This window comes from Nycticebus coucang, chromosome 3, assembly GCF_027406575.1.
Source record: "Nycticebus coucang isolate mNycCou1 chromosome 3, mNycCou1.pri, whole genome shotgun sequence".
Lineage (NCBI taxonomy): Eukaryota > Metazoa > Chordata > Mammalia > Primates > Lorisidae > Nycticebus > Nycticebus coucang.
Window position 1 is genome coordinate 130,177,880 of NC_069782.1, and position 26,018 is coordinate 130,203,897.

The 26,018-nt window shown below is 50.8% G+C and overlaps 1 protein-coding gene across 3 annotated transcripts; it reads left to right on the forward strand.

Moving 5' to 3' along the window:
- Nucleotides 1-6,743: 6,743 nt before the first annotated feature.
- Nucleotides 6,744-12,869, forward strand: KAZALD1 (Kazal type serine peptidase inhibitor domain 1). Of its 3 annotated transcripts, none has more exons than XM_053586241.1 (6): nucleotides 6,744-8,482; nucleotides 9,085-9,097; nucleotides 9,590-10,134; nucleotides 11,518-11,678; nucleotides 11,762-11,909; nucleotides 12,102-12,869. In XM_053586241.1, exons 3-6 carry the CDS (start codon nucleotides 9,642-9,644, stop codon nucleotides 12,194-12,196), a joined length of 897 nt encoding a protein of 298 aa, XP_053442216.1. In that variant the 5' UTR covers nucleotides 6,744-8,482; nucleotides 9,085-9,097; nucleotides 9,590-9,641; the 3' UTR covers nucleotides 12,197-12,869. The 3 variants fall into 3 exon arrangements, with proteins under 3 accessions (XP_053442216.1, XP_053442215.1, XP_053442214.1); XM_053586240.1 differs by having other exon boundaries at nucleotides 6,746-8,163; nucleotides 8,253-9,097; XM_053586239.1 differs by having other exon boundaries at nucleotides 6,746-9,097.
- The last annotated feature ends 13,149 nt before the right edge of the window (nucleotides 12,870-26,018 follow it).

Here is a 26,018-nt window from a genome sequence, read left to right on the forward strand (position 1 = left end):
TGAGGGTAAGGCACACAGTTGCATCCTCTATGACTGCCAGCAAGTACTTTGGGGGATTATGAGGGTTCAGGAACTTTAGCGTTCTTCCAGCCCCATTCTTTTGGGATTTTTCCCAAAAGAAATTGGGATTCTTTCCATGAAGTCTCAACTCTGGTCTGTCCTTGGATGTAAAATTAGGGAAGTCCCCTCTCTCCAAGCCTGGAGAGATGTGAATTGTCTTTGCTCTTTCCAACTCCCCAGCATCAGCAGAAATCCGGGACCAGAAACTGCAGAAATGAAGAGAACTAAAGAGACAGTGCTCCTCCACCTCACACACCCTTGGTGTCACTTCTTTAGAACCCACATACTTGGGGGGTGGGGAAGGACTTGGGGAAGGGAGTAGGATCGATACCTCACTGGGTTTTGATGACCGCAAGCTTTCACCTTGCAGATAATGGGGTGAGCCGTGGTAAACTCTCCCCGACAGTGCGGGCTCCCCGGCCTTAATGAGATAATCAATACTTGTTCTCGGCTTAATTTCCATCTAATTGCTCTTTAACGACGCCGGATAATGGGCCGCCTCCTGTGAGGAGGGAGCTGGCTGGGAATCCGACCCGCCTAGGACTACCGCCTTTCCTCCCCCGGGCGGGCTGCCCTCGCGCAGGTGGGAAGGGGGCCCACTGAGTTCCCCTGCGCGCGTAGCTGGAGCTCCCGGCCCGGCGCCGCCACCTGCCCGCGGCGCTGTCCGCTATCACCAGGGAGCGCCTCAGGCCTTTGATGCAGGATCCCGACCCACGCTCCCAAGTTTGGGCCTTGGGAGCACCCACTTAATGGTCTGCGGGCGGAACCATGGGCCTCTGCACAAGGTCCTTCCCGTTTTATCTTCCCAGCACTATGCACTGCACAGGGCAGTGGCCCGAGGACTTAGGTAAGTTGCTGTATTACTGTACCTAAGGAGGGCTCCTACCACATTTTTCCCTGAGAGGTAGCTGGGCTGCTTCCTGCAGTCACATCGGCAGTACCTGGAGGTTCTCAGGCAAGTAGGCGAAGGGAACAAGAATGAAAGGAAGGGCGGCACCTATGGCTCAAAGGAGTAGGGCGCCGACCCATATGCCGGAGACGGCGGGTTCAAACCCAGCCCCGGCCAAAAACTGCAAAAAAAAAAAAAAAAAAAGAGAATGAAAAGAAGCCCCTCCCCACACCCGGCCCCGAGCGCCACTTAATTTCCACTAACCTCATCCCTGCTCCAAGCACGCACATGCAGAAGGTGCTTGGGAACACCAGCAGCTCAGATACTGACCCTAACTTCTCACTTCCCACCTGCCTGTCTCAGCAGTGCCAGTACCTGGAGGCTCTCCGAAATGTTACTGGAAGAAGTGGGTCTGGCTGCTTATCAGTGTCAGCTAGATGCAGAGAGGAGAATTAGGTCGAAAGAGCTTTATTATGGAAGGCCAGCAATTCTGGAGAACAGAGACAGTCTCTCAAAAACTGTTCTGCCTCAGTTACAACAAGGAAACAAACCTAGCAAATTTTAACTTTATCTGATAAGAAGTAACACCAAAGTAGTCTCCATTCTTACAACTGCAAAATGTTTAAACAACAGAAAAGGCTGAGTGCGATGGCTCACTATAATCCTAGCTGGGAGGCTGAGATGGGTGGATCAACTGAGACCAGCCTCAGCAAGAGCCAGACCCTGTCTCTAAAAACAGACCTGCAATGTGGCGGGGGCCTGTAGACCCAATTACTTGGGAGGATGAAGCAAGAAGATCACTTGTGCCCAAGAGTTTGAGGTTGCTGTGGGCTATGACGCCAGGGAACTCTACTAAGGGTGACAAAATGAGACTCTGTCTCGAAAAACAAAACAAAACAAAACCCAGAAAGGTAATTTTCACTTTAACAAAAATAAGAGAATCATTAAAGAAATAAGAGAATAATTAAAGAAAACATAGTATCATCAAAGTAACCTTTACCAATATCACAACACCTATTGTCTATGTGTGACTACTTCCTCAAGTCTCCTGAGATAACCTCACAATCATGAAGAAATCTTTAACTAGATAATGGGAGGGGGGAAAGGGTGTGGGGAGAACAGTGTGAAACTTGGCAGACTAAATTCACTGTACTTAGCTTCTTAGACTTCATCTTGCAGGCTGCTTTTCTGGCTTGGTAAGGGCTCTCAAACTTCCTGGCCCAACCTACCTTCACCTTCACCCCCAGTCATCTCTTTTGTCTTCTGTTCATGCAAGCAAGCACTTTGGCCTCGGTGCACAGGTGCTGTGACCTATGATTTCCCTATCACTTCCCTATCTCCTGATCTTCTGCCATCTGGACACATGCCTGCATTTCTATAGCTTGACTCTGAATATGGGGTATTTAAATTTATAAAACATCTGCTGCAGTTCTGGCTCCAGCTGCATTAATATTGTCAGGATAGTGTGATGGTTAGAATCATGCTTGGGAGGGCGGCGCCTGTGGCTCAGTTGGTAAGGCGCCGGCCCCATATACCTAGGGTGGCGGGTTGAAACCCGGCCCTGGCTGAACTGCAACCAAAAAATAGCTGGGCATTGTGGCGGGCGCCTGTAGTCCCAGCTACTTGGGAGGCTATTATTGTTGTTATTATCACAATAGCGCCAAAGGAACCATCTAATTCGAGGAATATAAATTCAAAGTCTGTAGGGGCAGGCAGGAATCTTAACTGAGGGAAGCAGGCTAAATCAGGCCTGTACTGAGTTGGAGAGGGCCAGCCCTAGCTCAAATAGAAGCCAGTGCTCACTTTCGATTGTTGCTGCATGGACCAGATTTTCATTTTTGTTGTTTTCAAATTATGGCAGCATAGCAGCTTAAGTACTAGCTCTGACTTTTCTTACCTCCTACCTTCCAGGAGTATTGGGAGTTCTCAAAGCCTCTCTGAACATCCTGACAATTCTGGCCCTCAAATTCTGGAGATATGCACACATATAACACTATTTGTTTGTTTATTTATTTATTTATTTATTTTGAGACAGAGTGTCACTATGTTGCCCTGGGTAGAGTGCTGTGACGTCACAGCTCACAGCAACCTCCAACTCTTGGGCTTAAGAGATTCTCTTGCCTTAGCCTCCCAAGTAACTGGGACTGTACGTGCCCACTGGCCCCCAGCTGTTTTTTGGTTTTAGTTGTCATTCTTTGGCAGGCCTCGGCTGGATTTGAATCCTCCAGGTCCCGTGTATGTGGCTGGTGCCCTAGCTACTGAGCTACAGGCACCGAGCCTATAACACAATTTATAACTTTAGAGAGGAGACTTTATTTGTTTACTTATTTATTTTATTTTATTTTGAGACAGAGCCTCAAGTTGTTGCCCAGGGTAGAGTGCCATGGCGTCACAGCTCACAGCAACCTCAAACTCCTGGGCTTAAGCGATGCTCTTGCCTCAGCCTCCCAAGTAGCTGGGATTACAGGTGCCCACCATAACGCCCAGCTATTTTTTGGTTGTAGTTTTCATTGTTGTTTGGCAGGCCTGGGCTAGACTTCAACCCGCCAGCTCTGGTGTATGTGGCTGGCGCCTTAGCCGCTTGAGCTACAGGCACTGAGCCATTTATTTATTTATTTATTTTGCAGTTTCTGGCCGGGGCGGGGTTTGAACCCGCCACCTCCGGCATATGGGGCCAGCGCCCTACCCCTTTGAGCCACAGGTGCCACCCATTTATTTATTTTTTTTTAAAGACAGAGTTTAACTTTGTCACCTCCCGAGTAGCTGGGACTACAGGTGCCCGCCACAATCCCAACTTTTTTTTTTTTTTTTTTGCAGTTTGGCTGGGGCTGGATTTGAACCTGCCACCCTCGGTATTTGAGGCTGGTGCCCTACTCACGAGCCACAGGCGCCGCCCTACTTATTTATTTATTTGAAACAGTCTCGCTCGGTTGCCCAGGCTAGTGTGTGGTGGCATTGTCATAGCTCACAGCAACCTCCAACTTGCGGAGGGCCTGGCCAATATAAAATTTTCAATGTTTAAATATTAGCAATTAAGGCTAGGCATAGTGTCTTACAATTATAATTCCAGCACTTTTCTAATTTTTTTTTTTTTTGAGACAAAGTCTCACTTGTCACCCTCAGTAGAGTACTGTGGCATCATAGCTCACAGCAACCTCAAACATTTGGGCTCAAGTGATTCTCTTGCCTCAGCCTCCTGAGTAGCTGGGACTACAGGCACCTGCCACAATGCCCGGCTATTTTTAGAGATGGGGGTCTCACTCTGGCTCAGGCTGGTATAGAATTTGTGAGCTCAGGCAATCCACTCACCTTGGCTTCCCAGAGTGCAGGGATTACAGGCATAAACCACCATGCCCAGCCTCCTCTTTTTTTTTTTTAGAGACAGAGTCTCACTTATCGCCCTGGGCAGAGTGCTATGGTGTCACAGTTCACAGCAACCTCCAACTCCTGGGCTTAGGCAATTCTCCTGCCTCAGCCTCCCGAATAGCTCCCTAATAGCCGCCACAATGCCCGGCTATTTTTTGTTGCAGTTTGGCCGGGGCCGGGTTCCAACCCACCACCCTCAGTATATGGGGCTGGCGCCGGCACCATACTCACTGAGTCGTAGGCACTGCCCATCTCATTTTTTTTTGTGGGGAGGACAGAATCTTACTCTGTGGCCCTGGGTAGAGTGCTGTGACATCATGATACCTCACAACAACCTCGATCCTCTTGCTTTGTTTTTCTTTTTCTTTCCTTTTTTTCAGACTGAGTCTCAAGCTGTTACCCTGGGTAGAGTGCTGTGGCATCACAGCTCACAGCAACCTCAAACTCTTGGGCTTAAGCAATCCTCTTGCCTCAGCCTCCCAAGTAGCTAGGATAACAGGCACCCACCACAACGCCTGGCTATTTTTTGGTTATAGTTGTCATTGTTGTTTGGCGGGCCTTGGCTGGATTTGAACCCACCAGCTCTAGTGTATGTGGCTGGGGCCTTAGCGGCTTGAGCTACAGGCACTAAGCCTGTTTTTCTATTTTTTTAGTAGAGTCAGGGTCTTGCTCTTGCTCAGACTGGTCTCCAACTCCTAAACTCAAGTAACCCACCTGCCTTGGCCTCCCAGACTGTTAGGATTACAGGCATGAGCCACCACACCTGGCCTCAAATTCTTCTTAAATGTTATAGAGGACCATGTGATACCAAGTCAAGTCTCCAGACCCAGGAGATCTCTCTCAATCTCCAATTTAAAGCCCCATACTTCTACATACTTCTTAAACTCACCAACTTAATGTGTGATTGTACTCTACAAATTTCTCACTTGGATCTGCCAAGTCAGGGAATAGAGGCAGAAGGTTTGCAGATAGCCACCTTTTGTTACCTTTCTTCCTCTCCCCCTTACCCTGGGAGAAAACTACAGAAAAGCCAACAAGGAATCTGGGGTTTGGGGAAGCTGAGTACATTGAAATGTAAATCTTATGAACTTCCCAACACGTGCAGCATTTTACTAATAATATTCTGTTGTTCAACTGGGACCCAAGGTTCTCCATGTACTTTGGGAACTCCAAGTAGTTCCGGGGTAATTAGTCCTCTTTACTTCCCATCATCTCTTGAGCAAGCTCTATTTCTTGTTTGGAATTCTGAGCATACATTTAGCATCTTCCTTGGTTTGAGTGAACTGATCAGCTCAGGGGATTCTTGAATGTTAACCTATTTCACAACTCTCCACAGATGCCAACACTAAACTCTATTATATTTCAAGACCAAAGGTTGAAAGAGAGGTGTGGTTTGGGGGCTCCAAGATCTCTTCCTAGTCCATGTGTTTTGTTTTGTTTTTTTTTGTTTGTTTGTTTTGGAGACAGAGTCTCACTTTGTCCAGCCTTCAGTAGAATGTCATGATGTCACAGCTCACAGCAACCTCAAACTCTTGGGCTTAAGTGATTCTCTTGCCTCAGCCTCCCAAGTAGCTGGGACTACAGGTGCTTGCTACAACATGCAGCTTTTTTTTTTAGAGATGAGGGCTTTCTCAGACTCTGTCTCAAAAAAAAAAAAAAAAAGCAAATAAAAATAAAAAATTAAAATAACAGAAGTAAAAAAAAAAAAAAATACCAGAAGTAGATTAATCAGTTTGGATATATTGGAGTCATGTTTCCGAGGGAGATCTGGGCCAGAGATAGAAATATGGGAATCTGCTGGAAGGAAAGAGGAAACTTTCTGGATATTTCTGCAACTTTTATGCAAATCTAAAATTATTTCAATATAGAAGTTTTTAAGAGAAGGCTCAGCGCCTGTGGCTCTAGCGGCTAAGGCACCAGCCACATACACCTAAGCTGGAGGTTCGAATCCAGCCCGGGCCTGCCAAACAACAATGACAACTGCCATTGTGGAGGGCGCCCGTAGTCCCAGCTACTTGGGAGGCGGAGGCAGGAGAATTGCTTGAGCCCAGGAGTTGGAGGTTGCTGTGAGCTGTGATGCCATGGCCCTCTACCCAAGGCGACAGCTTGAGGCTCTGTCTCATTAAAAAAAAAAAAAAAAAAGCTTTTAAGAGAAAAATCAAAAAGAAATCCTTGAAGAACTGGCTATCTTAAAATTTTAGCCTCTATGCTCGGTGCACATAGTTCAGTGGTTAGGGTGCCAGCCACATGCACCAGGGGTGGCGGGTTGGAACCTGCCTGGGCCTGCTAAAACAACAATGACAACAACAACAAAAAATAACTGGGAGTTGTGGCAGGCGCCTGTAGTTCCGGCTACTTGGGAGGCTGAGGCAAGAGAATCGCTTACGCCCAAGAGGTTGAGGTTGCTGTGAGCTGTAACACCATGGCGCTCTACCGAGGGAGATATACTGAGACTCCGTCTCAAAAAAACAAAAAAAAAATTACGCTATAAAATTTTTACTTAATGGATAAAATTCAGAAAACAAACAATACCAAGTGATAACAAGGATGTGGCACAATGGGAGCTTTCATATGCTGGTGACCATGTAAATTCACACAATCAATCTTTTTCCTTTGGTCCAACAGTTTTCTGTGAATCTGGTCAAACTGATAACATCATGAATGTGGAAAATCTTTTGCTATTTCTTTACTATTTGTAATGCCTGTACGTGTTACTGGATGTATTTGTATTTTGGATTCTCAATGGGTCTGGAAACGTGTCTTACTCAAAGAATCCCTTTCTAAAAGTATTATTACACTACGTGGCGTTTTCCTAGAATAAAGCCTCTATTAATAAAAGCAGATCCCCTGTATAGTCAACATCTTTAGTGTCTACTAGCTGCACGGTTATGTTCTCATCAGTAACCACAATCCCACCAGAGGGCGCTCATTCCCTTTCTATCTAGTCGCCTCCAACAGCGACTTAGAAAAATCCAGGTTAAACCCTCAGAAAAAGGTTTTCATATTTAATCCTCAAAATTTTACGGAGAACTTACTGTGCCACCAGGTGCGGGTCTAGGTTTACAAGAAACAATGTTGAGTTAAGCAATACTACTAGACTCAGAGTAAACAACCGACTACTATAAAGTGGGATAAGTAAAGTGTTTCTAGGACCTTGGAGTCTGTGGTGGAAAAACCGGCTCCAAGGCTTAGAACCCAGCAACAATTCATTAAGAGAGCCCAGACAGCTTCCGCTCAGTATCCGGGCAACGATCTCCGCCCACCTGGTGGTGTGTCAGGGCCAGGGACCTCCCCTTAGGTGGCTCCATTTGTCAGCTCCGCCAAATCCCCATCTCCGGCCTTTTTCAGAGTTTCCTGCAGTTCTTTGACAGTTCGTTTCTGCACTAGATCAACACTACAGTTAGCTTCGAGGACAAGGATAACTCACAACTATCAGACATAGCTGGCTCCACCCATTCTTTTTCCGGTTTAAAATCTGAGGGCTTTTCCTGTTCTGAATTCCTAGATTTCCTGTCTGAATCTCGCGAGAGTTGTGGGGCTCGCGTGAAGTTCTCCCGAGTTTGAGCTCTGATGACAGGCGGTCTTCAGCCACCCTCACAGAATCTCTCTGGTCAGGGATGACGTCTGCCTGGCTCCGGAGCCCCTGTGTGAAAGGGGTTGGAGGAGCTCCGGTGCGCTCCTGGACCGAAGGGTCCCGGGCTGCCTCCCGAACTTGGCTCTCCCGGGCACCAGTGCGCTCGCGGAGTCGATCCTGCTGGGCAGTGCAGGGGCCGCTGCCCGAGCCCGGCCTCCTGGACCGAGCCTAACTAAATGCCGCCCCCTACCAGCTTGACTGCTGCGCGGCTTCTGTAAGCCGCTAGAGGGAAGCCGGGGCGGGGCATGGCCGACCCAGGCTGGGCTGGCGGGAGTCCAAGAAGGCTTTCCTCTCCTCCCTCAGCCCTGAGTGCCACGGTGGCGCTGGTGGCGAGCGAGAGACTGAATGCTTACGGGACTGCCAGCTTCACAACCATAACCTGTAATCCTGACCGGGAGCGACGTCCTCCGGGGAGGCGCCGCTCCCGCCTCTTCTGCGGCCTGTGGTCGGCTCTAACCTCACTCGGCTCATCCGAGGGTTGAAGCACCTGTGGGGGGTGGGGACGGAGGAAGGAGGGCAAATATAAGTGCCAGGTCTCTGGTCTTATACTCGGTGGCGAAACTGGGTGGGCAAGCCTGCAATCGCTCCGGGAAAACCGATCCTGGAATGCGGGATGGAGATGCGGGTTGGTTCTGTCCTCTAGGAGTGCCCAGACACCGACTTAAAATGACTTGGCAACAGAGCCCCTACCGGCTGCCTACTATGCAGCTGCTCCAGAGGAGAAGGAGACCCCAGGGACTGTAAAGTCAGATAGGACAGAGCGTAACTGTTCAGCCAATAGTTCGAGCTACCCAGCCGCCTCTCGACCCCTCCATCTCTCCCAGCCTCGGTGTCCGGTTACGGCTCCTCTGCTCTCATTGTGACTTTGGGCCAGACTAGGGGGAAATGGCCCAGGAAGGTCCCGTGCGGCTGCATAAAATTGGCAGCCTCAGAACGAGGGGTAGGCGGGTGTGCGACGTTGAAGGGCGGAGAGAGAGGGCGGAGGCGCTGCTCTCTGAATCCAAATCCGTGGCCCCTCAGAAATCCTCAGGCGGGAGCAGAGGTGGCTGGTGGGCCTAGTTGATTCGTGCCCCTCTGCTTTCTTTCCACTGCCTCCTCTTTCGGACTGGAATCACGGCTGCTACGAACGGCTCAGTTCTCGACTCTAGGTGAGCGTTCTGGGCCCCAGGCCACACGCAAGGGGCATCAACCCCACCCCCAACCCCCGCGCGCGCGCCCAACACACACACACACACACACACACACACACACACACACACTTTCCATCCTTATTAACAACTTCTTACTTCTGGAGCGGCCCGTTCCTATCCTGGGACAATTAGCATCAGAGTTGGATGGTGTATGTAAAGTGGTGCTACTGGGGGAAGGAGGCAGGATGCGCACTCGCATGCGCGTGCCCCTGAGATTTATCACCTCTTCTTATCACCTCTCCTCACTCCTCAGCCAATTAATTGCCAATTGGCATAACCGGATAACCCCTAAAGGGTCACTCGCTAGGCCTCTGTGTTGGGAGTGGGAGTCCACTTCAAGGTAGCAAGAGGGGGCAATGCTAGGGTGAGCTTTGATACGGGAGCAGTGAGGTTGGTCTTTCAGCATAGGCATTATTTCTGACCTCCTAACCTGGCTTCCATTCCTGGCAGGGTGCCACGAACACGCTGATGCCCCGAGTGCTCGCAGGGCTTCCAGCCTACCATGCCGCAGTCCCCAGCAGCTGCTTTGGCACTGCTACTGCTGGTGGTGCAGACGCCGCCCCCGACCAGCGCAAGGCCGTCCCCAGGCCCGGATTACCTGCGGCGTGGCTGGCTGCGGCTGCTAGCGGAGGGCGAAGGCTGCGCTCCCTGCCGGCCAGAAGAATGCGCCGCGCCTCGCGGCTGCCTGGCAGGCTCGGTGCGCGACGCTTGCGGCTGCTGCTGGGAATGTGCCAACCTCGAGGGCCAGCTCTGCGACCTGGACCCCAGCGCTCACTTCTACGGGCGCTGCGGCGAGCAGCTTGAGTGTAGGTTAGACGCAGGCAGCGACCTGAGCCGCGGAGAGGTGCCGGAGCCGCTGTGTGCCTGCCGCTCGCAGCGACCGCTCTGCGGGTCCGATGGCCGCACCTACGCTCAGATTTGCCGCTTGCAGGAGGCCGCCCGGGCTCAGCCCGACGCCAACCTCACTGAGGCGCACCCGGGGCCCTGCGAATCCGGTACGCACGGCCCAGGTCCCCAACCCTCAGCACTTGGGCTTCCTTGAGGCTCTGCTCCCAGACCTCCAACAGCATTGGGGAGAAAGAAGAATCAGGTTGGGCAGGCCTTTGAGTCCAATATAAGACCATGCTCTCCTTTACTGGGCACCCAAAGATGGGGTTCCAGAGCTTTGTCAGCAAGCTGTGCGCGCTGAGCTGCGGGCACACCCCGGAACTGGCTGGCAGGGACAAACCCTCTGAGAGTGCAGACACATTAACCTGTGGCTGGCTCACAATTGAGAGGATGAAGAGACCCCACCCTTTGCCCACACAGACAGACTTGGGTTCCTGTTGATGCAATCAGGTTTTGCTTGAGCAGAGGTTTTGTTTTGTTTTGTTGACACAGGAGTCTCACTCTATTGCTAGGGCTGGAGTGCCTATGGCCTCAGCCTATCTCACAGCAACCTCAAACTCCTGGGTTCAAGCGATCTTCCTGCCTCAACTTCTCGAGTAGCTGAGACTACAGGTGCCCACAATGCCCAGCTAATTTTCCTATGTTTACCAGAGACAGGGTCTTGCTCTTGAGTGTTGGTTAGACACAGGCAACGATCTGAACCTCAGAGAGGTCTCAAACTCCTAGACTCAAGGTATCCTCCCTCCTCAGCCTCTCAGAGTTCTAGGATTACAGGCAGTGAGCCAGCTGGGGTAGGTTTTTAAAGCAATTTTTTCACCTCGCCTCTCTCCTTTTCTCCTGCATTTAGGGAATAAGTAAGGTGAGGGAGCTCTTCTAACTCTCCCTCCCCCTAATCCTGAGGGCTGGGAGACATTCAAACCTCAAGTTTTCTTTGGCAGCTTTAGTAACTTTCATTTCCTGTGCCCCTGCTCTGGTCTGGCCTGGCTGAGGCTGCAATGAAAACAAACACCCTGCCCCAACCATTTTCCCCACTCCTCTGGGTTTCCTGTCTGATGCCCAGGTCTGGCTTCAGGTTCTTTGCTTTTACTGCAGGATGTCCCAGGGGATTGCGCTGCTTTTCAGGTTTTGTGGAACTGGGCCTGGTTAGAAAATGGGGAAGAGGGGAGGTGTTGCAGAGAAGGAGTCCCAGGAGGGTGTAATGAGGACAAGGGAGCAGTCAGGGACAGTGTGGCTGCCACACTGAGGTGTAGGTCTGTGTGCTTGAGTGTGCATCATGTCTGTAAGGCACTCTGTGCACCAAGTGTGCATGTACATTTCCATGTCTGTGTTTGTACCCTTGTGTGTACTGGCATGTATATTTATATGTACCTGTGTGTCATGTTGTATTTACCTCAGCATATATTATGTTTTGCCACAAGCACGTCTACAGTAATTTTTATGTCATGTCCTTGCGGGGATGCTGTTCTCAAGCCTTCTGCCTCCACCCCCAGAGCCCCAGATTGTGTCACACCCATACGACATTTGGAATGTGACAGGGCAAGACGTGATCTTTGGCTGTGAGGTGTTTGCCTACCCCATGGCCTCCATTGAGTGGAGGAAGGATGGCTTGGACATCCAGCTGCCAGGGGATGACCCCCACATCTCTGTTCAGGTAGGGACAGAGAGCAGAGGCTTCCATCAGGCAGCCCAGGGCCCCTCTCAAAAGGACCCTGCTGACTCCTTGTCTGGCTCCAGTTTAGGGGTGGACCCCAGAGGTTTGAGGTGACTGGCTGGCTGCAGATCCAGGCTGTGCGTCCCAGTGATGAGGGCACCTACCGCTGCCTTGCCCGAAATGCCCTGGGTCAGGTGGAGGCACCTGCTAGCCTGACAGTGCTCACACCAGGTAAAGTGAGAGCTCTGAGCTCTGGGGATTGGGGGTAAAGTGGATTAGGGGCCTTGGATGTGTGTGTAAGAAACAGTCCACTTGTATATGTGCATGAGGGTACACACATAAGCATATCCTTCCCACAGACTGGGATATGTGGGCACCAACAGTCCCTCTCTCCTGTTCTCTCATTTGCCTACACGTTTGCAGATCAGCTGAACTCTACAGGCATTCCCCAGCTGCGGTCACTAAACCTGGTTCCTGAAGAGGAGGCTGAAAGTGAAGAGAGCGAGGATTACTACTAGGTCCACAGCTTTGGCCCATTGGGGTGGGTGAGCAGACATAGTGCTCAATCCCTGCTCTTTAAAAGACCTGAAAAGGGGAAGCAGGGTCCCTTCATGGATTGCTTTAATGCTCTTTGTAGGGGTGATCATGGTGGTTGGAGAGTCTACTTGCCTGTAGAAGGGGATGGTAGGGGAGAGACAGTAGGAGAAGTGGTGTGCAAAGGGGCCCCTGTAGGAGCTGCCTTGGCCAGGAGTGTCTCCACCATGGACTAGCCAGGAGGAAGACAAGAGCTACCTGCTGCTCCCCAGGCTGGGGTAGGGGCCAAGGCAGACACAAAGAGGCACAGGCCCTGGGATCCTCCACTTCTTTCCAACAGCCCTTCCACCATCCCTGCTTAGCCAGTCTCTTCTAACTGTGCTTCTCTCTGCAGGCCATGGTTCCACTATTTTCCTGGTCCCTCACCTTTATGTAGCCTGTCTTGAGTTTGTCCTCTTTAAGTCTCGGTTGCACTTACTGACTGCAGTCCACTTTGCTGCTTTGCCATCTTTTGTACAAGAGAGCAGAGTGGAACACTGTATGGTTTTCCCCAGTAAGAGGGGCGGGGCTGGCCCCATATCTCATACCACTCTATTAGACAAAGCCTAGCATGGACTAGGCACAGTGGACACCAATAAAGGTTTGTAAATGATCTAAGCCACACAGATGCACGGATATTTCATGCAAATGTGCACATGAAGATCAGACATCCCTGGGAGGCGTCCTGCACTAATAGGGCTCTGGCTTGCAGAACTGCAGGTCCTGCCCTCTAAGCACATGCTTGCCACATGTACAGAGGAAGGCTAGAATTCTGGCCTTCCTGTCTTGTAGGGAGAGAAGGTGGAGCCATCTGGTTGGAGGGCGGGTGTCCTCAGTTTGCCCTTCCTTGGAGCTGATATACAGTTAAGATATCTGCCCCTCTGTTCATCTTACTCTGGTCTCCTTCCTAGATAGTGGGGAAATCAGATTGGTATGGGTAGGGCCCCAAAATGAAAGCATAAATTGGATTAGGGAGGAGAGAATTTTGGCCACTTTTGTGGGCCATACCCTTCCCCAACTCCCACAGGAATCTACCATTGTCCTGGGTGACCCCAACGCCTGCTTCCTATCTGTCCCAATTGTGACCTGTCCTATCTGGCTTGGGGTCCCTCACACAACTGCACTCTTTGGCTCCCCAAATCTCTTCCCTCATTCTCCTTACCTAGCCCGGGGACACTGGTGAGACCCAATGTTTATTGAATGGTTGAAGAGGATAAAAGCATAAGTCGGAGAAGCCAAGACCACTGTGTGTGGATGGCGAAGGCCTCCTATGCTCCTGGGCTCCTCCCGGAGCCTGGCGCCACCGCGGGAGGGACTGCTCTAAGCCAGGCGGCGTCTGAGTTTGTACTCTGGGGCCCTACGCAGGGAGCCTAGCCTCTTGGGAGAGGCGTGGTCTGGGAACCCCAACCCCAGAGTTTGGCCGCTCCTACCGTGTACTACGAACTACCATCTACTGTTGACTTGGCAAGGCACCCTAATGCACACAACGTTTTTAATTGACAAACCCTGGCTGGAGCCAGGCGGTCCTACAAGCACAAGCAGGTTGGATACTTGGAGCGAATTCCAAGGCGACCGCCAAAACAGGAGCAACGGGGTGACTGGGGGTGGGGCGTGCTGTGCGGCTTTGAGCCAGAGCAAAGTCCGGCTAAGGAGCTGGAAGAGGGCTGGTGAGTTTGAGTCCCGGCGTGCTGTGCGGCTTTGAGCCAGAGCAAAGTCCGGCTAAGGAGCTGGAAGAGGGCTGGTGAGTTTGAGTCCCCGCGTCTGCCTGGGCATCTACCCCAAGCGTTTTCCTTCCTTCCTTCCTTCCTTCCTTCCTTCCTTCCTTCCTTCCTTCCTTCCTTCCTTCCTTCCTTCCTTCCTTCCTTCCTTCCTTCCTTCCTTCCTTCCTTCCTTCCTTCCTTCCTTCCTTCCTTCCTTCCTTCCTTCCTTCCTTCCTTCCTTCCTTCCTTCCTTCCTTCCTTCCTTCCTTCCTTCCTTCCTTCCTTCCTTCCTTCCTTCCTTCCTTCCTTCCTTCCTTCCTTCCTTCCTTCCTTCCTTCCTTCCTTCCTTCCTTCCTTCCTTCCTTCCTTCCTTCCTTCCTTCCTTCCTTCCTTCCTTCCTTCCTTCCTTCCTTCCTTCCTTCCTTCCTTCCTTCCTTCCTTCCTTCCTTCCTTCCTTCCTTCCTTCCTTCCTTCCTTCCTTCCTTCCTTCCTCCCTTCCTCCCTTCCTCCCTTCCTCCCTTCCTCCCTTCCTCCCTTCCTCCCTTCCTCCCTTCCTCCCTTCCTCCCTTCCTCCCTTCCTCCCTTCCTCCCTTCCTCCCTTCCTCCCTTCCTCCCTTCCTCCCTTCCTCCCTTCCTCCCTTCCTCCCTTCCTCCCTTCCTCCCTCCCTCCCTCCCTCCCTCCCTCCCTCCCTCCCCTCTCCTCCCCTCCTTTCCCCTCCCCTCCCTCCCTCCCTTCCTTCCTTTTTTTTGAGACAGAGTCTCACTTTATCACCCTGGGTAGAGTGCTGTGGCGTCACAGCAACCTCCAGCTTTTGGGCTTAGGTGATTCTCTTGCCTCAGCCTCCCAAGTAGCAGGGACTACAGGCGCCCACCTCAGCGCCCGGCTACTTTTTTTTGGTTGTTGTTGCAATTTGGCGGGGGCCGGGTTTGAACCCACCACCCTCAGTATATGGGGCCGGCGCCCTACTCACTAAGCAACGCCCTGCCCCAAGCGGTTTCTTAAACCAACTGGCTCCAAGGCGCCCCCTGCGGGCCCAGAGATCCTACCGCGTCCACCTCCTAAGCTGAAGCTCTCCACCAAAAGGCCCAGCCCACTGGAGTGGGGGACAGTGCTCCTAGAGAATCTGTACCCTTCCATCCGCACTTGCAGACTTTGTAGGATGCTCAGGAGCAGCCTTTTTGCGGCCTCAGTTTCTCCTTCTGCAGCCATTCTGGTTCAAGCCCCACAGTCTGGAACCGAAGGAACCCCTGCTGCCCACCGCCCCCACTCTCCTCGCACCCCGCCTCTGCTGCAGCGGACCCGCTTTAATAACGTCGCTGGAAAGTGACACGCGATTTATTATTAAAGTAATGCGGGCGCGGGGACGGGAAAGGTTTAATAAACGCGCTCAGATGCCGAGGATTATTCACCGCAAATAAATGAGAGCGCGGGCAGCGTTTTAATAAATAATTTCCCGCTGCTCCCGGGGGAAGAGAAGGGGGTAGGGGGGTGGGGGGAGCTGAGTCGCTGCCAGAATTACCGGCTTCTCCTCCCCTCGGGTTTCCAAGCCTTCCCCGTGTTTTTCGTCCTAGGTTGCTTATACCCGAGATGTGAGATTCCAGTAGAGCCAACCGGAGTAGCCCAAGCCTGAGGGCGGGAGAGGCTCAATTCCACCCTACTTCCTCCACCTTTGGGATTTTAAGTAGTTTAAAGATCCAGCGAATGCAGTGTTTTTTTTTTAGAGACAGAGTCTCACTTTTTATGGCCCTCTGTAGAGTGCGGTGGCCTCACACAGCTCACAGCAACCTCCAACTCCTGGGCTTAAGCGATTCTCTTGCCTCAGCCTCCCGAGTAGCTGGGACTACAGGCGCCCGAAATGCAGTTTTCTTTAGGCTTCTACACAGAGATCCAGAGTCAAGACCCGACCCGGACAGGAAGGGTTAAGCGGGATCAGATCCTGCCAAGCCCAAGGTTCTTGGTCTCAGCAGGGTCAGGCCATTTTCCTCTCCGCTTTTGACTGACCAGGCTGGGTGTCCATCTCTCCTTCACCTGGGGCAAGGTGTGAGGAGCAAGCCAACAGGGGCTATGTGTACAAATGACCCTGACTCTGACCTATTCTTCAGGCTGTCATGGGGAAAAGGGCCGGCGGGCTAGTTAACACAAAGGCTCCAAAAAAGGGTCCTTCAGCCGCGCGGGTCTGAAGTGAGGATGTCCGGGTGGAGCCGATACCTTGTCTAGCTGGTAACGGGTGGATTTCAGGACTGAGCAGAATTGGAGCCCCCAGTGGGAGGCCGTTCCTCCAAAAGAAGTCTGGGGGCCCGAGAGGAGAGGCCAAGATCTCAGGCTTTGGGAACTGAGAACACACTCGCTCAGCCGGCGGTGGTGGTGGGGAGCGCCTGGGGAACACCTGGCTCCGCAAGTTTTGTGCCTTAGCAAAAAGAAGCGACATCTCTGGCAAGCCCTGGGAGTACAGAAAATGGGAATGGCGAAAGAGTGCCATCTGGTGGATATTTCTGATAGTGTCAGTCAGACCTGGGCCGGGACCTTGAAACAGTTTAACTGGAAAAATCTGAGTAAAAAGGTGCTTCATTTGTACTCATTTAGTATATGTGAACGTGCACATTTATGTGTTGTATATATGTGATATCTATATATAATATATGTGTGATATGTCTATATGATGTGTTCAAAGTAGTTAGATTTATATGCACAGTATGTATATCAATGTTATATACGTGGATTATCTAAACACACAAGTGTATAAAAATACACTAACATGGTGCCTGTGGCTCAAGGAGTAGGGCGCCAGCACCATATGCTGGAGGTGGTGGGTTCCAACCCAGCCTCAGCCAAAAACTGGAAAAAAAAAAAAGAAAAGAAATACACTAACATTGTGTGTGTGTGTATACATGAGCACTGTATATGTGTATGTATTTACATTTATTTGCAATGCATTTATTTAAATGCATTTATTTGCTTTTATTTATTTATTTGTATGTGTTCTAGTGTATGTCATTCTTTTTTTTTAATTTTTTTTGTTTATTTTTTTATTGTTGGGGATTTTTTGTTTTTGTTTTTGTTTTTGTAGAGACAGAGTTTCACTTTATGGCCCTCGGGTAGAGTGCCATGGCCTCACACAGCTCACAGCAACCTCCAACTCCTGGGCTTAAGCGATTCTCTTGCCTCAGCCTCCCAAGTAGCTGGGACTACAGGCGCCCGCCACAACGCCCAGCTAATTTTTGGTTGCAGTTCGGCCGGGGCCGGGTTTGAACCCGCCACCCTCGGTATATGGGGCCGGCGCCCTACGGACTGAGCCACAGGCACCGCCCTGTATGTCATTCTTTCTACAATTTTTTTTTTTTTTTTTGAAACAGAGTCTCACTTTGTCACCCTTGGTAGAGTGCCATGGTGTCACAGCTCACAGCAACCTCCAACTCCTGGGCTTAAGTGACTCTCTTGCCTCAGTCTCCCAAGTAGCTGGGACTACAGGTGCCCGCCACAATGACCAGCTATTTTTTGGTTGTAGTTGTCACTGTTGTTTGGCCAGCCGGGCTGGATTTGAAACTGCCAGCTCCGGTGTATGTGGCTGGCACCCTAGCCGCTTGAGCTACAGGCTCTGAGCCTCTACAAATATTTTGTTATGTATGAGTCCTGTTGTGGGGGCTAGGGCTACATCATGGGAAAAAGTTGTCCCTGCGCTCATGGAGCTCCCATTCTAGTCTAAAATGCATATGTGGGAATGCAGGTATACTTACATTAATTTTATATGTTTGTATTTACAGGATTATGTCCACATGTGCATGTGACTGTTTTTATGTGTATGTGTACGGGGTAGACAAGCTTAGACTCTGGTGGGCCTGGAGATTCCCTGCATGGGCACTTATCACCTAGAACCCTATTCTAAGCATGCAGGCAGCTGAGGGCAGAGGGAAGGATGCTGGAGACATAGGCCTATTACCTCCGAGGTAAATTTTGGTTATTTCCTCAGCCCTCCGAATAACTAAATTCTTTCTAAACAGGGAGCAGCTGTGAAAGCCCCTCTGTGATAATGAAAAATTAATAAAGATCTGGGTGGCACCTGTGGCTCAGCGGAGTAAGGTGCCAGCCCCATATGCTGGAGGTGGTGGGTTCAAACCCAGCCCCAGCCAAAAACTGCAAAAAAAAAAAAAAAAGAAAAAAAAGAAAAATTAATAAAGATCTAGTCTCACCTGTGCTAAACCTAGAGCCTGCCCTGCTTTAAGTAGAAGGATGGTAGCTTGGGTAGGGTATGAGTGGGGTCTGGGAGGTTGGGGGTAGGAATACATTCTCTTAGGGGAGTTAGGGGGCAATTGGAAACAGAGAGACTGAGCCAGGGAGGCAGGGGGCTCTGAGAGTTGGCTACAGACAATGGGGGATGGCAATGGGGCCTGAGAGGAGCGCTGAGGTCAGAGGGGGGATGGAGTTGGGCTGGGGGAGGGACAGAGAGAGATGCTCTGGCACAGGGATAAACCAGTCTTGGGGTGGAACTTGGAAGCTAGCTCAGAGGGAGTCATCCTCCCTTTCTCCTATCCCTCTCTTCTCCTTGGCCCCTCCCCTTGTTCTCTGGCTCTCTCTCTCTTCCCTCTGCTCTAGCTGGCTCCCACAAGTGCAGGGGGCAGAGGAGGAGAGCTAAAGTTCCAGGGTTTGGTCCAGCTTAGGTGACTCACCAAAGTGGTGAAGTGGTGGGGCAGGGCTCACAATATCAGGGTCCCATGAAGTCTTGTCCCAGCCACCTGGGTCACTGGCTACCCAGCTGCCATTACCAACTTCCAGTTTAGGCTCAGCCCAGAGGTTTCAAACAAGGGTGGGGCCTGGGCCTGGGAAATGCTCCAGAATGTCACCCTTTCCCCAACACACACAAACACTTCTGGGGCTGAACTGGAAAAGGTGCTTCTGAATCATTTCTTCTTTCCCTCTTTTTGCTAGATGTCTTGCAGATGCAGTCGCGTCTAGGAGTCTTGCAGGGCCATCCTCATTATTGGTCTGTGGTCATACCTCATACCTCTCCCTCCTTCTCACCCTCACTTGTTGGATTAATTCACCCTAAAGCCAGGGTTTCTGTCCCCTTCCCCCCACATTCTGTCCTTTCACTACCTCTCTTCCCTTTCTCCAGTCCCTCTTTTCTTCCGAGGGTTGAGATCTTAGATCTTCAGGCTGACTGTGCCTTCACTGGTCAGGGGAGTGAGGAAGGAAACAGGCTGAAGTTACAGGCCAGTTCTTGGCCTGGATTTATTTTGGGCATTTTTTCTGCCATTTGGCTCTCTGGAATGGGTGAGCAGTTATGAAATTCCAGTTCTTTGACAAGAGTTGCCCCACCTTCAGATGTCCTCCCATCCTCTTGGTTGGGGAACACCTCAGAAGGCAGGCAGGACTTGAAGGGACTAAAATTCCCAGCCCTTTCCCCATCTCTGTCTCTGTGAGAAGTGGTGAGAGCCTGAGGGAGTGCTGGAGTCTCCCAGGATGAGGGTTGAGGACTCTGGAACAACACTGCTTCCTGCCCCACATCTGACCGTACCCTGAGATAACTGGAGTAGGTTTAGAGAAGGCCTCACAGTTCTTCTGGGTTTAACTCCTTAGTATCATAGGGGTTAAATTCTGGGGCAGTGGTCTCTGAAGGGTAATGATGGGTCTTCAGGAGCAGAACTGGGGGCTCAGAGGTCAAGGGTCAGCTGGAAAAGTGACATGATGTTTTGTAGTATGGGGTTGAGTCTCAGTTCTGCTGCTTTTTAAGTGCATACCTTGGCAAGTTTTTTAACCTACCTTCTTTTTTTTTTTTTTTTTTTGTAGAGACAGAGTCTCACTTTATCCCCCTGGGTAGAGTGCCGTGGCCTCACACAGCTCACAGCAACCTCCAACTCCTGGGCTTAAGCGATTCTCTTGCTTCAGCCTCCCAAGTAGCTGGGACTATAGGCGCCCGCCACAACGCCCAGCTATTTTTTGGTTGCAGTTCGGCCTGGGCCGGGTTTGAACCCGCCACCCTAGGTATATGGGGCCAGTGCCTTACCAACTGAGCCACAGGCGCCGCCCTTAACCTACCTTCTTTTGTGTCTTCCTCTGCAAAATAGTGATAAAACTTACTACATGGAGTTGTGACAAGGATTAGAGATCTTATAAATAATGTGTCTGGAACAGAACACAAGTTCAACAAATGTCAATTTTACTATGTATTACCATTTGGGGGCAGGGTGCCCAGTGCAAAGCTTCCCTGCTGAAGTGGGTAAGTTGGACAAAGGGGTGATTGCAATCTTGGTGCCTGCCTGGAGGAGGCCTTAAGAACAGGGGAAGGGCTGAGGCAGGACAGGGTTGGGCAGGGACTGGGCTTCCAGAGAGCTCAGCAATCTTCACCCCCCTTACCATCCCTCCTTAGGGAGCTCCTGTCAGAACCCAGAGCTCAAGCTCAGGGCTTGTGAGGAGGGGCATCCCCCAAACTCACCTCCATCCATCTCTTTTATCTGGGCTGCTGAAGGGCTGGAGCTCTAAAGGGGCCTCTGATGGGGAGCAGATACAGTCCAGGCGGAAGCAGCCGGAACTGTGCTGAGCTGGAGCTGAGGACTGGGCCAGGGGGTCAGTGAAGACAGATAAAGCTCAGAGCAGCTGGAGGCTCAGGAGACCCAGGGGGGAGGTCAGCAGTGACTGAGGGCCAGCTGTGTCCTGAGAGGATGCAAGGCCGGAAGCTTCTGATGTGGATCAGTGTCTATCAAAGACTTCAAATGGTCAGACAAGGCCTTGGTAGGCAGGAAGTTGGGGCCATAGCTCCCTCCCCAGGTGTGGCTGGTGGAAGGCCAGGGTGCCTGCCAGGAATAAGGGTTGGTCCCAGGGAGAAGTTGAGCACAGGGGAAGCCCTCAGGAGCAAGCCTGAGGCAGGAGTTCTGGGGGCTGACTTACCTTTAAGACAGAGATGGGGAAAGGGCTGGGAAGCTATTCTGAGATTTTAGTTCCTGTTTTAATTAACTTTGAAGGGCTTGGGGCCTCCCTGAACGCCAGAGAGGGGAGCAGAGTAGACATTTATTTTCCTCTTTTCCCTTTTAAAGACAATTTTATTAAATCACTTTGTTTTCATTCTGGCTTGAACATGGGGCATTTAAATGGAAAAGTAATTATTTCACCTCGTTTGCTTATGGAGAGAGGAGAGTTGGGAAAGGGAGGAACGCCAGCAGAGGAAGAGGCTGCAGCCTTGGCCTGGTTCTTATATGCATGCCCATGCAAATGTACACAAGCACACACAACTCTGCTCACACTCACACCAGAATCAACATCCACCCATATCCTCCACACTGGCACACGTTGTGTGCCCACAGGAAGACCACCCTTCCCCAGTCCAGACACCTCATACTTGCAAGCACACGTCCACATTCTCCTGAGGACACTCCTTCGCTGTGGCCACACTTGCAGGCAAAAGTGCTGATTCTCATACACAAACACAACACGTCGTGCTCACAGTACACACACCCTCTCAGGGACCCTCACACCTCCTTCCAAGCACCTGTGTATGTGTCTAAACACACATCCATATGAACACACACACACAACATAGTCAAGGACTTTCAAGCCTCTTGAGTTACATCATCACAAGCACCCACAGGTTCAGACACACAATTACTGCAGACTCCTATTCTCAAATATACAAGCACACCCTGAGAAGCACCCTTGGGGACAGACGTGGGAGGGGACATAGTTGTGGAGAAGGTGAAAGAGTGGTGGATCCCTCCCTCTTAGTGGGACTTCTGGGCCCTCAAATCTACTCAGGCTGCTCCATGAGCACCTTCCTCTGTACCTGTGAGGTTCTCAGAATGATTGCTGGCAACCTTGATTCCATAGTTTCTAGGACATTTGCTCCTGCCTCCTCCCGGTGGCCTCCCGCAGCACAACCCCACCCTCTACCTCTGATCGCTGGAGCAGGGCAGAAGGCCCCACAGGTTTTCTGGGCTCCGCCAGGCCCTTCCAGGCCCCAGATCCTAAACACAGCTTCCCTGACCACCCCCCTTCTCCCCCATTGTGTGAACTGGCATTGGAGGGGTTAAACTCTCCGTGCGCTCCCCTCCACCCCTACCCTGGCTGGTACTTCGAGGCCAGGGCCCGGTTCTCGGGAGCTGTACCTGTACTTTGTCTTCATCTGTCACCCCTTCTGACAGTCAGATACATCTTGTGAGGGGTGTGGGGGGCGGAGGAGCAATAATTAACCTCTTCCACCTCATCCTCTCAAATGCTGTTGCCGTTGCCTCCACCACAGTTGCATCAGAGTCTGCGGCAGCAAGAAGAGGAAGGGAGGGAGGTGGAGGAGGTAGAAGAGAGAGAGGGGAAGGGAGAGCAGGAAGCCTCGCAGAGTGATGCCGGTGGGAGCAGAGAGGAAGGGCCCTGACATTTTCACTGCCCTGCCAAGCTCTTTTTTCCACTCCTCTTCCTGGGACACCTCCAGGCATGTGGCAGAGGTGACTAGAGGGGTCTGAGAAAGCCTACTGTGCCCACAAATTCCCCACTAGATCCACACCTCAGGAGCCCCTGGGGAGGCAGAGCTTGGTGAGGAGACTCTCAACATCTGAGCTCTGCCCAGGGGCAGCAGGACTGAGAGGGCTGGGTGTGCATGCAGGGGGTGAGGGTACCCTGCTGGTGTCTCCTATTGAGAGAATGAATAGAGCTTGCCTTAAGAACCAATTTTTCTTCCAGTCAATGAAGGGGGAGGAGTCTTGGGTTATTCCTGGGGCAGGTAAGTGACTCCAATGCCAAGGGGCTGTGGGTCAAAGGGGACTCCAGATTTGGGGTGGGAGACAGAGGCCACTTTGAAAAAGAGAAGCAAGCCCCTGGAGCATGGCTGGAACCAGAGCTGGGATAAGAAGACAAATTTGTCTTGAGCTAGGTCTCTGTATGAGGCAGGTGGGACTGAGGTTCAGGTAAGAAATGTCTAAACAAGGAGAGGAACTAGGTTATAGCCACACTGCTCCTGAGCCCTGAGTGTTTCCAGGAAGGGCTGATCCTGGAGTCTTCTGGGAGGAGAGAAGCCACCATGATGGGAAGGAGAGGTGCTGCTGTCACTGCTGGGGCTGGCAGGGGTGCACAGAGACAGAGGCTGGGACCCGATTATCCTCTGGGCAGCCTGAAGGCCAGGAGAGTCTAGCTTTTCTACCACTTTGACAAGATATTAGTTGAATCTGTCATCCTTGTAGTGTCTGAGAAATAGGACATTTTCTCTAAGGTCTCTGATAGACTTGTGGTCACAGCATGGTTTGTGAATCAGGATCCCTGGGTGTGAATCCTAGTTCTGCAACTAACATCTGGACTTCAGCTTTCTTGCTTATAAATGGGACAAAGTCTATAGACACTGATGATACTGACCTTATGTCATCTTCTAAGTCCCAAGGAACCTTATGTTCAGGAACAGCTGTGCCCTCCTCCAGCTTATATATACTCTTGAGTCCTGCTAACTCCTGCACAGCAAATACACAGACAAAAAGGCATTCCTGCACGTGTGCCCTCTCTCTGCTCTCTCTCTCTCTCTCTCTCTCTCTCACACACACACACACACACACACACACACAGTCTCCTTGCCCCCATGTGCTGTGTGTATTCCTGGATTCCCAATCATCTATAAAATTTGCTGTGGTTGAGAAGGAGGAAGGGCCAGGGCACCCAAAAAGTAAAGCTAATTCTATGAATTTCTGTTAAAAGAAGAAGAAAAAGGCTTAAGGAACTGTGAAGTGGAGTACCAAGACAGAACATTAGCACTGGAAAGGCTTGCCAAAGGTGGAGGGGGCATTGAGAAAGCAAAGAGAGCCAGCCTAGAGAGGTGGAGAGAGAGAGAGAGAATGAGAAGCCTCAGTGTAGCTGCAGGGACTCACTGCTGAGAGCGCAGAGTGAAACGCGCTGACAGCCTGTCAGGAAGTCACCGCAATGCTTCCCACACCCTGTCTGTCAGGTTCCTTCTCCCCAGGGGAGGAGCCCCTGTGAGTCAAGCTGCTGTCCCCTGTCCTCCCTCCCCCCACACACATACAGCCCTCCTTCAGAAAACAGAGTTCATTTCTGGCTATTACTTTCTTCACCTGGAGAAGTGCTGAGATGATGTCATGAGGGAAGAGGAGAGAATCAGGAATAAGTCAGGACTGCCTAAGGTGGGGCCACCTAGATTGGTGCTGAGTCCCCCAGGGCTGTGGGGTGCTTCAGATTGAGCTGGTCTTCTGGGCTGGTGTAGCGCGTAAGGTAGAGATGGACGTTTCTCTATTAGCACAGAATCTGGAATGGCTGTGGGCCCTGGAACAAAGCAAGGCTCTTGTATAGCTTAATCCTTATGAAGGGGAGAGTTGGAGTCTGAAGAGAATGTCAGGCAGCCTCATTTGTGGGGCAAAGATTCTATCTTCCTAGCCTTGGGAGTCAGAAAGGATTTCCACCTCCTCTGGCGCTGCCTCCTTTCTCCTAGCTTTCCCTCCTAGGAGAATAGGTCTCACGTGTCAAATCCCTGCTTCCACCTACTCCCAGGGCTTCATCCATCACATTCATAGCTCCTTAATCTGTGTTCTTGAAGTCGTTATTTATTGTCTTTACTTCAAATATGTAGTCTGTGAACATATACTTACAAAATAATTTTAGCTTCAAACTTTGTAAAGTGTGTAGAAAAGTGAAAGCCTTTCCCCCTTCCCTTTTATTGTCTTTACTTCAAATATGTAGTGTGTGCACAACATAAACTTATAAAAATTTTAGCTTCAGTGGAACCTGTAGCTCAAGCGGCTAAGGTGCCAGCCACACACACCAGAGCTGGAGGGTTCGAATCTGGCCCGGGCCTGCCAAACAACAATAACAGCTACACCAAAAAATAGCTGGGCATTGTGGCCGGCGCCTATAGTCCCAGCTACTCGGGAGGCTGAGGCAAGAGAATCACTTAAGCCCAGGAGTTGGAGGTTGCCATGAGCTGTGTGAGGCCACGGCACTCAACCGAGGGCGATAGCTTGAGACTCTGTCTCAAAAAGAAAATTTTTAGCTTCAAACTTTTAAAAGTGTGCAGAAAAGTGAAAGCCTTTTCTCCTTCCCTGTTTCTATTCTCCTTTCCATTAGTTAAAAATTCCACATGTAGGGCAGTGCCTGTGGTTCAAAGGAATAGGGTGCCAGCCCCATATGCCGGAGGCGAGGGTTTCAAGCCCAGCCCTGGCCAAAAACTGAAGCCCAGCCCTGGCCAAAAAATGCAAAAAAAAAAATTTTTTTTCACGTGTATCCTGGATCTCTCATATATTCGTCACATAGACACACACAAATAGTTTTAAAAACAATTACTATAGAGATTTATCATGTCATATTGTTATTTTCTTTTTTTTTTTTTTTTTTTGGCCAGTGCTGGGTTTGAACCTGCCACCTCTGGCATATGGGGCTGGCGCCCTACTCCTTTGAGCTACAGGCGCCACCCTCATATTGTTATTTTCCATTTGCCTTTTTCGCTTAAAAATATCACAGTTTCATTTTGTTTTGTTTTTTGCAGTTGTTTATTTTTGCCGGGGCTAAGTTTGAACCCACCACCTCCGGCTTATGGGGCCGGCACCCTACTCCTTTGAGCCACAGGTGCCGCCCATCACAAATATTTTTCAGGTCAGTACATATGGACATACCTCAATAATGTGGATATACGACACATGGCACTTCAGAGTAGATTGAACCAGTTTCTTATTGATGGATGTTTATTTTTTTTTATCTTTTTTTTTTTTTTTGTAGAGACAGAGTCTCACTTTATGGCCCTCGGTAGAGTGCCGTGGCCTCACACAGCTCACAGCAACCTCCAACTCCTAGGCTTAAGCGATTCTCTTGCCCCAACCTCCCAAGTAGCTGGAACTACAGGCGCCCGCCACAACGCCCAGCTATTTTTTGGTTGCAGTTCAGCTGGGGCCGGGTTTGAACCCGCCACCGTCGGTATATGGGGCCGGCGCCTTACTAACTGAGCTACAGGCACCACCGGATGGATGTTTATTTTATTTTATTTATTTATTTATTTATTTATTTATAGACAGAGTCTCACTCTATCCCCCTCAGTAGAGTGCTGTGGTGTCATAGCTCACAGCAACCTCAAACTCTTGGGCACAGGTGATCCTTTTGCCT

What these genes read in the sequence shown, in the direction of transcription:
- KAZALD1 (XM_053586241.1), top strand. Translation starts at nt 9,642, where the DNA reads ATGCCGCAGTCCCCAGCAGCTGCTTTGGCACTGCTACTGCTGGTGGTG. An exon ending in ACCCCCACATCTCTGTTCAG is followed by an intron (nt 11,679 to 11,761) that starts GTAGGGACAGAG and finishes GTCTGGCTCCAG; the next exon opens with TTTAGGGGTGGACCCCAGAG. An exon ending in CCTGACAGTGCTCACACCAG is followed by an intron (nt 11,910 to 12,101) that starts GTAAAGTGAGAG and finishes ACACGTTTGCAG; the next exon opens with ATCAGCTGAACTCTACAGGC.